We start from the raw sequence: 13756 nt of genomic DNA on the forward strand, positions 1-13756 counted from the left end.
TCACTAACCCCCCCCCCCACAGTGCCTTGCATCCAGTAGGCACTTAATAAATGCAGGGGATCTGGTGACTCTGAGTAGAAAACATATACATTTGGAATCTGAGAGAGGGGCACTGGAGATCATCTAGACTTCCTTCCTCACTTGGCAAATGGGGACACTGAGACCCAGAGAAGCGAGGTAAAATGAACACGCTCGCGTGACTGGTTCCCTGCAGAGTTGGACTCGGAATCAGATTTTCTGAATCTCTCCTTAAACTTCCCGTTCTCTTCGGATCTGAAACTCTGAGGAGACCTCAGTGGAGTCAGCGGCCTGCCTAAACTTGAAAATCATCCGCCAACATCGGAAGCTCCTGGTAGCGATGGGTGGCCCTGTGCACGGCGGCCAAGTGTGCGGCACAAGCAGAAAGGTCCCCCTCCAGGCAGCTTTAGTCGTGGGCTCCCAGGCCCGCCTGGGGTGGGAAGCCCCAGGTTGGGGTAGGTGGCCCAGACTGCAGCAGTCAGACGGGCGGCTCTGAGTGAGGTAGGAGGAGAGCTCAGTGGGGAACTGGGTCTGTGTGTATGATGCCCCCTGCTGGCAGCCCCAGCGCTGAAGTCCATGTAGCAGCTCACAAAACCTGCAGCCTCAGGGAGTTGAGAGGAAACATGTAAACAAAGCCTACTGACTGCTTCTGAAACTGAAAGCAAGTCACTACAGACACTTGCTGAAAGATGAATTACAGGAGGAGTGGTTTTCTTTCTTTCTTTCTTTCTTTTCTTTTTTTTTTTTTTCCTGTGCGATGGATGGATGGGATAAAACAAAGGGAGAGGTGGGGAACAGTGGAGGGAAAGAGAGAGAACAGTCACAGTTACGGCAGGCAGGCAGGGAGGGTGAAGGGCTTCAGGGCACAGGGGACAGAGCTGGGCCAGGTAGGAGGGGCTCGGTACGTGCACGAGCCCTCAGCTGAACGGCCCCAGATCATTCTCTGGGCTTCAAGCCACTGAGGCCTCCCATGTGTCACACTGGGGAACTGACTAGCACAGGGGCTCACTCTGCTTCCCAGCATGATTCTGGTTTATAGAAAGGATGCTTCGGCATGATCAGAGATGTACAGAAAACCAACACAGAGATCCTTGCTTGTTTCCCCACCTGCCACAAACATAAGTACCTGTTAAGAATACTGGCGTCGAATAAAATGAGGGCTAACCTGTGAGATGACAGCTACTGGGTTTCTCATGTCAGAATATGGCACCACAGGGTTTCTCTTCAGCAGGAGTACTGGGAGCCCTTTGGACAGAGCCTTCCTCCCTGACCCCTCCTCTTCCCTAACTTCCTGCCCACACAGCCCATCCCATCCCCACTTTGTCCCAACTACCTTCCGGTTTCTATCAGACCCACATACTGCTCTCCTGTAGCAAGAAAAAAAAATAATTCATCTTGCCAACTCGAAGCAGCAGCTTATCTGGTAACAGAGGCGTACCTTTGTGCTTACAGGGCCAGCGGAAATGCTGGCTAGGGCCAAGGTGCCAGGACTCCGAGCTCGGTCCTGGAACCGTCCGCGCGCTCCTCCCTCCCGTCCCTTAAACCGCAGACTGGTTTTCATTGCACACATAGACGGTGCTTGGCTGGATTCTCCTTCTGATCCGCTCAGGCACTTTGGGGAGGATCTGGACGGTCTGGGGCAGCAACTCTATGCAGGCCTCGCGGAATTTTTTGATTCTCCAGCAGTAGACGATGGGGTTGAAGACAGACTTGAGGTAGCTGAGCCACAGGACACAGGCGCTGGTGGTGTAGAAGGAGGAGCTGCAGTAGAACCCCCGGCTGAACACGGACAGGAGGCTGTAGACCGAGTGCGGCAGCCAGCAGAGCGAGAAGCCCACAAAGAGGATCAGGATGGTGGTGCAGGCCTTGGTCTTGAAGCTCAAGTCCAAGCTGACCTGCTGCTGCCGCTGCCGCCGCCGCAGGCCGGCCCTGGTGAGCTGTCTGAGGTCCAGGCTGTCGGACTGGTTGTGCACGCGGATGGCGTTCTTGCGCACGGTGTGCAGGATGCACAGGTAGGAGCACAGCATGACGCTGAAGGGCACGAAGAACACGGCCACCACCAGCGCCACCACGTAGGCGCGCTCCGCCGCGAACTCCGTGTAGCCCAGCACGCACTGGGGAGCCCGCGCGGGCACCTCCACGAACGTCCGGCCTGCCAGCGAGGGGGCCGAGATGCAGAACGACAGCGCCCAGGAGACGGCGATGATCCTCTTGGCCCGCCGCGGGTTCAGCCTGTCCTGGCGTTGGACGATGATGAGAAAGCGGTCCACGCTGATGATGAGCAGGATGGCCACGCCCTCCAGGACAAAAAACCAGTAAAGGGTGGCGGAGAGCCGGCAGAAGTAATCCCCAAAGCGCCAGTGGACCGTGATCAGGGTGACGGCCGTGAAGGGCATGCAGCATAAGGACAGCATGATGTCGGAGAAGGCCAGCGTGGCCAGCAGCAGGTTGATGGCGGAGCGCATGGCTGGCCTCTGATACACGATGATGCAGACGACAGCATTGCCCAGGAACCCCACCACGATCATAAGCATCATGATTATTGCCAAGGATATCCTGAGGGGGGCGGGTGGTGGGGTGGCCCCGGAGTCGGACACATTGCTCCCGTTCAGCAGCAAGTATTGGTAGGTCTCGACGGTGGAGCTGTTGCAGGCCATCATGGGAAAAAACTTGGAGCCGGGACAGAAACGACTGGAAGGGCTCCCCTCAGCGCTTTGGTGGCTGCCATTTCCTGTCTGCGGGTTGCATGTCTTGGAGCTGGAGGATACTGGAATGGTAGAGAGAGCCGTTTTCTTTGGGAGCACTAGCCAGGATTTGCAATTCATCAATCACAGCCTCATCATCTGCATGACAGCCGACTGTGTCTGCAGCCTCCTACTTGGATGCTCTCTGTAGCCTAGAGCAAAGACGAGCAGGGGAGAGAAGGGAGTGAGACTTTCCAAGCACGTTTTGAATAGAGCAGTGTTTAGATTTTACAAGTATTCTAAACAGAATGGAGAGAAAGAACGGCTCGTTGATTTGCCATTCAGGACAAGGCTTGGTATTCACAAATATTATGAGTCTTGTCAAGTAGCCTAGGGAAATCTAATCAGACCTACTTTATGGGGATAAGGACGTGAATCCAGCGTTAGCCAATATTTCTGTGATGAGCATGCATTTAATAACTTTTATGATAAGGAACCTGACCAAATGAGCTTTGCACAGGCCAGCTTCCATTAGAATGCCAGCTTCATGAGGGCAGGGGTGTGTGTGTGTGTGTGTGTGTGTGTGTGTGTGTGTGTTGTTCTCCGCTATATTCCCAGCAGAGAAAGAACGGTGCCTGGCACAGAGAAGATGCCCAATGTCGAATGGAAATTAACGAATAAATGGTAGTTGATGCTGCTACTATGATATTTGTTTGACCCTATTATGAGAGAAATGTAGATTCACATATAGTTGTTAGAAAAAAATCCAGGGAGCTCTCAGATGCCCTTCACCCGCTTTCCCCTAATGCTAATATCTTAGATAACTGTACTGCTGCCGAGGATTACTTTTGGAACTGCCGATGGGAAGGAGGAAACTCTCCCTGAAGATAAGCTCTTTTCAAAGACAACATTCAGTTTTATTTCATTTCTCATAGGTGTGGTCAGAACGGTGTTCGGTAGCTCAGGAATGGAGTCAGATTGCCTGGGCGGGGTAAAGCCTGCCTCTGCTACTTTCTGGCACCCTCTGGTAAGTTAACCTCTGCTTGACCTCGGCTGATAAGACCTCCTCATCTGTAACATAGGAGTAATAATCAGGCCCCTACAGAGGAGCTGCAAAGATTGGGAGAATACCCATGAAGTGATTTTTACCACGCCTGGATCCCAGTTGGCATTCGATCACCCACAGCCCTGAGGGAAACCAATTACAATGTTACAATTGGCTATTGCTTCATTTATAGGTAATACCTGTGGGTGCACCTGAATCTGTCGTATACCTGCCAACAAGTGACGTGGCTCTACCCAGAGCAAGGATGCTTATAGTACGTTTCCCGTTCCCTCACTCCTCACCATTTCCAATACAGGCATGCCTTGTTTCACGGCACTTCCCTTTACTGCACTTTGCAGATCACTGCCGTTTTGTTTGTTTGCAAATCAAAGGTGCGGGGCAACCGTGTGTGGGACGAGTCTATCGGCACCATTTTTCCAACAGCATTTGCTCACTTTGTGTCTCTGTGTCACATTTTGGTAATTCTTGCAACATTTCCAACGTTTTCATTATTACTGTGTTTGAATTGCTGCGACCTCATGATAAAACTTTAATGGGTGAGGAGTTGCTTCTTACGGATGAGCAAAGAAAGTGATTTCTTGAGATGGAATCTACTCCTGGTGAAGACGCAGTGGGGATTTTTGAAATGCCAACTAAAGATTGGGAATATTATATGAACTTAGTAGATACACCAGAGGCAGGGTTTGAGACGATTGACTCCAATTTTGAAAGAAGTTCTACTGTGGGTAAACTGCTACCAAAAAGCATCACATGCTCCAGAGAAATTGTTCGTGAGAGAGAGTCCATCAATGTGGCAAACTTCATCTTTGTCTTATTTTAAGAAATTTCTACAGTGGCCAGCATGGCAGTGGTGGGGGACAAGAGGAGGGGGAAAAAAAAAGACATTGCCACAGCCACCCCAACCTTCAGCAACCACCACCCTGATCAGCCAGCAGCCATCAACATGGAGACGAGACCCTCCACCAGCAAAAAGATTGTAAATTACTGAAAGCTCAGATTATGGCTAGCCTTTTTTATAAAAGCAATAAATTAAATTATGCTAAATTAAGGCATGTACATAGTTTTTTTCAGATATAATGCTATTGCATACTTAAGAGGTTACAGTTTAGTGTAAGCATGACTTTAATATGCTTACAGGAAATTATAATATGCCAGGAAACCAAAAAAGTCATTTGACTCACTTTGCTTCGATATTCACTTTATTGCAGCGGTCTGAAACGTAACCTGCAATAGCTTCGAGGTGTGCTTATATAGCTGATTGGACTGGGCAGATGACCCAAGGGCAGCTAACCCAGAGCCTGGCCACTGATGGCAGAGCTGAAATGCTCTCACTCGCTCAGCGGGAAATGTGACCTAAGAAATAGTGGGTCACTAAAGCAACTGCCCAGAGGGATGTAACAAAAGAATACACAGAAAGAAACCTTAAGGCCTCAAGGGTATGGTGGATATTCTACCATTGCATCTCTAGAGTTCCTGGCCACTCTCTCCCCTACCTCTGCCTGGGAGACTGGGCTCCCTTGGCCTCTGGTATGAGGGGAGGGACGGACGGTCTTTCTTGCTCTGGCTCCCTTCTACCGGGTTGTGGTTGACAGTGGTTTATTCTTCTCCAAAGCTCTCAGCCTCTCCAGGCAGCCTCTCCTACAGCCCAGCCCTCTCTGCAGGTTCCCTGCTGTTCCCTGCCTCAACCTGTAGGTTTAGGGGTGACTGGGCTTCCCACGGCTGCTAGCCCAGGATACTTCTCCAGCCCTCCTGGGTTTCCCTTAACCTGGCCTCTCCTTTGACAAGAATCCCTTGATCTCTTGCCTATCTGCACCCTGATAGATAACAAGGGGTCCTGGCAAACCAAAGCTACCAGGAAACAGAAACTAAGAGTAAGTAGCTATTAGGAGGTGGAGAAAGGTTACATATGTGTGTGTATAAGGAAACAAACACAGGGAAATCTACCTCAGTTCCTGACAGGTTTCCAACTAAAGTTGTATTTCCATATGTCTATCAATATTTACTCCTGTAGTTTCATTGCGTTTTTAGCTTTTTGCTTTCGTGTACCTGTTGGCCATTTGTATGTCTTCTTTTGGAAAAGGTATAATCAAGTCCTTTGCCTATTTTTTTTTCCATCCGATTGTTTTTTTTGCTCTTGGGTTGTATGAGTTCTTTACACATTTTTCATATTAACCCCTTATCAGACACACGGTTTGCAAATATTTTCTCCCATTCTGCTGGTTGCCTTTTCATTTTGCCGATTGTTTCCTTTCCTGTGCAGAAGCTTTTTAGTTTGATGCAGGGTCCCACACGTTTCTTTTTGCTTTGTGTCGCTTGTTGGTGTCATATCCAAAAAATCATTGCCAAGACCAATGTCAAGGAGCCATTTTCTTATGTTTTCTTCTAGTAGTTTGGGGTCTTACATTTAAGTCTTTAATCCATTTCTGGTTAATTTTTTGTGAGTGGTGTGCCATGGGGGTCCAATTTGATTCTTTTGTTTGTGAATATCCAGCTTTCCCAGCATGTTTATTGGAGACTATCCTTTCCCCACTGAGTACCTCTTTTCTTTAAAAAAAATTTTTTTTAATGTTTTTATTTATTTTTGAGACAGAGAGAGACAGAGCGTGAGCAGGGGAGGGGCAGAGAGAGAGGGAGACACAGAATCGGAAACAGGCTCCAGGCTCCGAGCCATCAGCCCAGAGCCTGACGCGGGGCTCGAACTCCCGGACCGCGAGATCGTGACCTGGCTGAAGTCGGACGCTTAACCGACTGCGCCACCCAGGCGCCCTGAAGAGGAGTTTGCTTTTACCAAAACAAGCCAAAAGCGACAACAGCATTCACTGTTGTTTTCATTGGTTTTCTAGAGAGTCACCCCAGAGGTAGTGCACACTGGACCCTATTCTCCGGAGCTACCCTCAGCATCTCAGCATCACACCGCCAGAGCTCTGACCTGTGTCTGTGAGCATCTGAGCCTTATCTCCATTTATTCTGTGCATCCGCCAGCAAGATGTGTCCTCAGGTATCCGAAAAGCCCAACAGCGGTTATCTTTAAGGTCTGGGAACACCGCAAAGTTGTTCCCATAGAAACTACAAATAATTGCTTCTTCTCTGGACAGCATTTCCGCTTATGAAAGGTTTCATGGGAACACTGTACTTCCAGCTAGTGGGGGACACCTGTATCTCAAACTGAAGGGAGTGGTGATGTACAATCCACCGCAACCAAAACTCTCGATTTCTGCTCAGGTCATGATTTCAGGGTCGTGAGATCGAGCCCCACATCGGGCTTCGTGCTGAGCGTGGAAACTGCTTAAGATTCTCTCTCCCTCTGCCCCCCTCCCCCACTGGCACTCTTGCACGCTCTCTCTTTCTAAGGACATAGAATAAAATAAATATTAAAAAAATAAGGATAATTTAGCATTTCGGTCACAGCCTTGTTATTAATATCCCAATCAACAGCACTTTTACCAGCAAGTTAAAGATCAAAGTAACAGGTAACAAGTGAACGAGGAGTGTTCTACTACTGATTTTTTTTAATTTGAAACAGCACTCGCCATCGCTCTGGTGGTTTTCACTCTGAGGAACGGGAGCCATGGTGTGAATGATAAGCCGAGAAAGAAGCAAGCTGGGAACAGAACCGATTTGAGGTACTTATTATAGATCCTATCCAAACCATCTCATTCTAGAATGGGGAGGTCATGCAGGTGTTGGAAGATAAACAAGCCAAGGAAAGGACAACCAGCCTGTGCATTGACTGTGTGCTCTGGGGTGAGCAGAAGCACACTGATGATATCCTCAATGAGCTGAGTCCGTGCAAAGGACAGAAGGTGCTTTTGACCCTGAGCAAAAAGGAAATGCTGCCATCCACACACTGACCTTACTGCAATGTTTCCTCAAGCTCCTTCAACCACCCCACCCCCGCTGTCCTGTCACCTTGCCTCTACACAGCAAAGACTTCTTCCCAAGCCCCCAGGGATGCCCTATCTTGCCATCTTCACGCCTGGAAGAGTAGCTCTGATACAGTAAAGAGATCTCAAGGTCCTAAAAGCAGTAAAAACATGGGGCCAGGGCTGGAAACCAGGTTTTGGGTACCAAGACACCAAAAGGGGGACCAGTCTGGTCAGGACGATGGCGAGAGTGCGGGCAGTTTCAGGTCTGTGACATTCGCAAGCACAGGGAAAAGAAAAGCAATCCCTCACCCCAAACCATCCAAGATGGGGTGCAGAAAGCTTTGTGATGGAATCACACCCTGTTCTCCTTTCCAGCAGCTGAAGCATGGATCTTTCCAAACAGAGCTTTGGTGGTTGATAACCACCATGAGGGGAAGGAAGGAATCTTTCCCTCTGCTCTCTGCATATGGCAGCTCCATGTGGAATCACCAGCTGGTGCCCTGAGGCGTCACCCTGGGCAAGGGCCCTCAACACATTGCTGGGAAGCACTGGTGACTCTGATGGCTTGCCAATGCTGCTGCCACACCCGCTTGCCTCCGCGATGCCATCCCCTTCTGTCTGTCTTTGCTAACTTTTTCTTTAAATTTATTTATTTATTTTGAGAGAGAGAGAGCGAGCACGAGTGAGCAGGGGAGGGTCAGAGAGAGGGGGAGAGAGAGAGAGAGAGAGAGAGAGAGAGAGAATCCCAAGCAGGCTCCGTGCTGTCATCACAGAGCCCGACACGGGGCTCGATCTCACGAACTGGGAGATCGTGACCTGAGCGGAAACCAAGAGTCAAACACTTAACTGACTGAGCCACCCAGGCGCCCCTCCTTACTAACTTTTAAACCTTTTTTTAATTATGTGGTGCCTGAGTCGTTCAGTCAGTTAAGCGTCTGACTTCACCTCAGGTGAGTTCGAGCCCTGCGTCGGGCTCTATGCTGACAGCTCAGAGTCTGGAGCTACTTCAGATTCTGTGTCCCCCTCTTTCTCTGACTCTCCCCCACTTGTGCTCTCTCTCTCTCTCTCTCATCTCAAAGATGAATAAACATTAAAAAAAATTGAACCTTTTTATTATGATATGTTTCAAACCTATAGAAACATAGAAAAAATAGTATACCAATGCCCCATTTAACCGAGCTTTTGAGATATGTTTTTCCCACTCCCTTCCATTTATGTGGGAGGCGGCTTTGCAACTCCTTGTCCCTATACATCTCCTCTTCAGGCTCTTGTTCTCAGTCCCGCAAAGAGACTCTGCCAGGTCTTCTTGGAGAGATGAGGCCAGGCTATGAGGTGGAGGAGAGCCCTGATGAGCAAGGAGAGGACACACCGAGGAGAGCCTTCTAGAGGACAGGACGGCCGAAGGGGGAGTAAGGATTCCAGGAGGCGCCTCTCCAAGCCTTTCCGAGGATTTGACCTCATCTCATAAGGATGGACCTAACCTGGAGATGAGCCCCTGATAGGCTGTTGCCCTCTGTTTTGCAAAGCTCCAAGTTTGGGCAGTGAATCTCATCTTTAGCTGGGCATAGGCCTGGCTTAAAATTGATGGAAAGGACGGAGCTCCCAGGGTCTTTCTTCATTTCTCATCCTTGAGGTCAGCTATGAAAAGATCGATCAGGCTATAAACTTGAAACCCGGAAAGCCATCAAGCCTGGAGGGAAGAGGGGAAAACAGTGTGTGGGCCGAATGAGAAAGACTGAGCAGAGGATGGTGGGAGTCAGGGGGCGGACACTGGTAGAGCACTGGGCAGTTGCCACGTGTACAAGGAAGACTTCCTGGCAACTGGGGTGGTCAAGCACAAGCATGGGTTCGCAATGGAGGGCTCTGACCTCCTTCCCTGACGCCTTTAAAACAGAATGCACTCCCTGCAGCAGTGAAAAGCATTAAGTAGTCCAGACCAATCCAGAAAGTTCATGTCACCACCATCAGGCTCATTAGGAAAGTGAGTGCATCTTCCTACAGGGCAGTGACTCGGTATGCCAGAAGTGAGCTCCTTTGCGATGACACCTGCCTGTCCTTCAAGCACAGTCACTGGCCCTTCCCTCTCCCCACGTGGCTTTGTACCTGTACCTAGCGGGACATCCCTGGCTATAAGCTTCCCAGGGTGAGTTGCCCATCTGCACCTGCCTGTGCAAGTCTCAAGGGCGCCCTTGAGACTTGACTGTGTGGTTGAGGCCCCGCCCAGTGTATGCTCCTGGGGGCGGGGCCGTGACCTACTCAGGGAATGAAAGGCTCCTTGTGCCATGCCAAAGAGAAGTAGTTCTTTTGAACTATTTTACACAAACAGTAAAGAACTCAGGTACTCACTGTATGCACAGGCACATCTAGATTTTAATTCACAGATTTAAAAATACACATTTACATATATACACATAGGTATATATGCATACAATATATATTATAGCATGTGTATAGATCTCCAATAGAATTTTCTGGTTTTGCTGGCTCTAATCAAGCCAAAGGGCAGGAACTTTGGTGGGCCCTTTCTCTGTAGTCGTTAATATTGCTTCGAGAACCAATTGGTGTTTGTAATAATGGATTTTTAATTCCTACGCCGGAAGAACGTGTCCGGTCCACAAGCACCAAATCTAAGAAACAAAGTCAATTTTGGCAGATGGGAAAGTTCGCTGTTGAAACAGCTTGACTCCGTCATTCCCTGCAACCCTGTCACCTGTCTTTTTGATGCAAACTCTCAAACAGATGGTATATTTCAATTTCAATAACTTTATTGGCAATGAAAAAATATGCAAGAGCCGCCAAAGGTAATACGTCAAGTAGCCGTGTTTAGAAACAGGTGTTACCCCGCGTGTCTGAATTTTCTAAGAAAAGGGAGCTGCAGGAGACCAGATTTTTTTTGTTTGTTTGTTTCTCAACTCGGGCAGGACTCGTGGAGGACGTTTTCAAATAGAACAGAATTGGGAAGCTTTTTAAGGGAGCAAGTCTTTAATTGATTATTTTTCTTAGTAGTGCCTAAAATGTATTACGTGCCAGCCTAAGCCATTTTCATGGCGCAGGGGTTCTCTGCACTTACACTATGGGCATCACCCAGGGGCTTGTTTCAAATGCAGATTATCAGGCCCTGCCCTGACCTACTGACTCAGAGCTCTGGGGGCGGGGCTCCACAATCTGCGTTTTAACAAATTGCCCAGGGAGTTAGCTGTTCTCAGTTGTGGAAACCACAACCATAGCTTATCTCACTGAACCTGGCTTTTGACCCAGTGAAACCGACGACCTGTTCCCTACCTGGAAAGTAGTAGATTCACCTGCATTAGAACCCCGGAGCCCTGGTTTAATCCCTGGCTACCACTTCCATGATATAAGTGGTGGTTTACTTAAGACTTAATATTTGCCACAAGTTAGCATTGCGGAGCAAGGGCAAGGATGTGTTTCAGCAGGAACAGAGAAGAAGCAAGGGCGGTGGACGTAGGGACTCTTTGTAAGAGTGGCAAGGGCTGGAGTGTAGCAGCGCCCCAGGCAGTCATGAACACCAGGCTGCTTCTGACCCGGATTACACTCTGTGGCCCAGATGGACGAGCTCCCACTGATGCTTTTGGAGCAAATGTGGATGGGACCTACTTGTCCCCTCTATTGAAATTCTGCTGGCTGCAGATGTAGGATTTAATGCTAGATCCGTGGGAGACACAGTGTAGCCTGGGGATTTGGCCCCTCACCAGTCTCTATTCAATCCTTGCTTCTTCCCCAGGACACATACAGAAAATATTTGTATGGGATACTAGAATGACCGTCAGAGGGCTAAGAAGGTAAATGCCTTGGACACACCAGTAGCCCATTCACTGCTCCAGGGCCATGAACCCTAGTGGGAAACTCTAATCTTAAGTAGCCAACTTCTAGGGTTTCACATATACAGCATCTAATGCAGACTGAATTTTTGCTCTGATCAAAGAAATAATAATAACATCTCATATTTGGATAAGATAAAAAAAATATACAGAATGTTCTAAAAATATGTTCTCATTTCTTTCTCATAGCCATCTGATCATAGATTATTATTCCCATTTACAGATGAGGAAACCATAGACATTCAGCAATTTGCTTATAACGGTACAAGCAGAGGGACGTCTGGGCGGCTCAGTCAGTTACGCGTCTGGTTTTTTATTTCAGCTCAGGTCATGATCTCACGGTTTCTGGAATTGAGCCCCACGCTGGGCTCTGTGCTGACAGTGTGGAGCCTGCTTGGGATTCTTTCTCTCCTTCCCTCTCTGCCCTCCCCCACTTGAGTTCACTCTCTCTCTCTCTCTCTCTCTCTCTCAAAAATAAATAAATTTAAAAAACAAAAAGGTTGCACAAGTGGAAGAGAATGTCTTGTCTTCTCCCCATAGGCTCTTATCCCCTTTCCTTTGTCCTGGGTAGGACCCAGGTCAAGGATACCTTAGTGTCCTCAGGGTTTTGTTGTGTGCACGAATTCCTTTCTCCAGATGCAGATTATGATTCAGATCAACTACTCTCGCTCTAGTTACGAGAAAGAACGATTGCTGTTTTAAGTATTTCTGAAAAGCCCCCAATAACCCACCTGACACTCACAAACTGTATTTCTACGTAGGTGTGTTACCACCTTTCTTTAGAGGAAGCCACCGTGTATTACCTGCTTAGAGTCATTAACTACCAAGCGCATCTTTGAGCATTTTATTTGTGCATTTAGCTGTGAAAAGCCAACTTCTTATTTTGCCTTCTGAACTAGTTTCGAGGTGTTGCATCGAAGGTAGGGTTTTTAAAGTCCCTGATCCACGTATGAAGATTTTGCCGGAGGCACAAAGCATATGGCACTCGTTTAAAAATGGATCTAGCTTGGTATTTTAATGAAATCTGAGACACTTAGCGCTTCTTCAAGATGCCAGAAGGAAGACCTGCCAATGCCGGGTTCCTCCAGGTAGAACATGTGACGTCCCAAGTAGCCTGCACCTGGGGCTCCCAGGACCGCAGTGGCTTACTCGTGTTGCAGAAAACCTGAGGCCAGCACTTCCAACTTCTCAGGTTGTGACAGGGCTGCCTTGCACAAACTTTTTCCTTCTCGAAAATCACATCTGCAGGCACCCTTCCTCCACTTTTACTGGGGGGGGGGGATAAGCCCCCCAATAAAGCCATTTTCGAACTTCTTTCTCTATCTTCGGCAATTTTTCTAACATGGCACGCCTCTATTCTGAAAACAGAACCAAACCCTAAATCTGGGTTAAAGTGTGCCTTTTCATTTGTAATAAAGGCAGACACAGCTTATGTATTTGATTAAAATTATTTTTGATGGCATTTTACTGTTTCCAAATAGCTTTATTGAGACATAATTTACATATCATAGAATTTGCTCATTGTAAGGTTATAATTCAGTGATTTTTTTTTAGTCAATTTATAATGTGTGACTGTCCTCACCATCCATTTAGAGCATTTCCACCCCCCCCCAAAAAGATCCCTCATGTCTGTTCGCAGTCACTTGATTGAATTTTTCATTTTTCTTAATTTATTCATTAAAATAATGTTTATTTATTTATTTTGAGAGAGCGTGGGGGAGGGACACAGAGAGACAGACAGAATCCCAAGCAGCCTCCATGATGTCAGTGCAGAGCCCGACATGGGGCTTGATCTCACGAACCGTGAGATCATGACCCGAGCCCAAATCAAGAGTCAGATGTTCAACTAACTGAGCCACCCAGGCCCCCCAACTGATTGACGTTTTTAATAGTGATTTCAGTCTTTTTTTTTTTCCCAAAGGTGAGTTCCCCAAACCACCCAAGAACTTGCCAGTTCTAACGGAGGGCTGGTCACCCTAGAAGCCTCTGCCCTAACGTTCTTGCCCAGGCCCATGACATATGGTGGAAAATGGTATTGAAGAGGCTACCTTCCTAATCAAGATGAAAAATCAATTAAATCATTCTAGTCCTGGGGCGCCTGGGTGGCTCCATCGGTTAAGCGACCAACTTCGGCTCAGGTCATGATCTCGTGGTTTGTGAGTTCAAGCCCCGCGTCGGGCTCTGTGCTGACAGTTTAGAGCCTGGAGCCTGCTTGGGATTCTGTGTCTCCGTCTCTCGCTGCTCCTTCCCCACTCCTGCTCTGTCTCTGTCTCTCAAAAATAA

General features: G+C 48.2%; 1 protein-coding gene across 1 annotated transcript; it reads right to left on the minus strand.

The window, feature by feature from the left end:
• Window positions 1–1556: 1556 nt before the first annotated feature.
• On the minus strand, window positions 1557–2843 carry GPR45 (G protein-coupled receptor 45). Its single transcript, XM_047067836.1, has one exon. It carries the CDS (start codon window positions 2841–2843, stop codon window positions 1557–1559), a length of 1287 nt encoding a protein of 428 aa, XP_046923792.1.
• Between the last annotated feature and the right edge of the window lie 10913 nt (window positions 2844–13756).

This window comes from Lynx rufus, unplaced genomic scaffold (genome assembly GCF_022079265.1).
Source record: "Lynx rufus isolate CCGP_SWC_20201006 ecotype Redwood Valley unplaced genomic scaffold, mLynRuf1.p SCAF_8, whole genome shotgun sequence".
NCBI classification, from domain to species: Eukaryota; Metazoa; Chordata; class Mammalia; order Carnivora; family Felidae; genus Lynx; species Lynx rufus.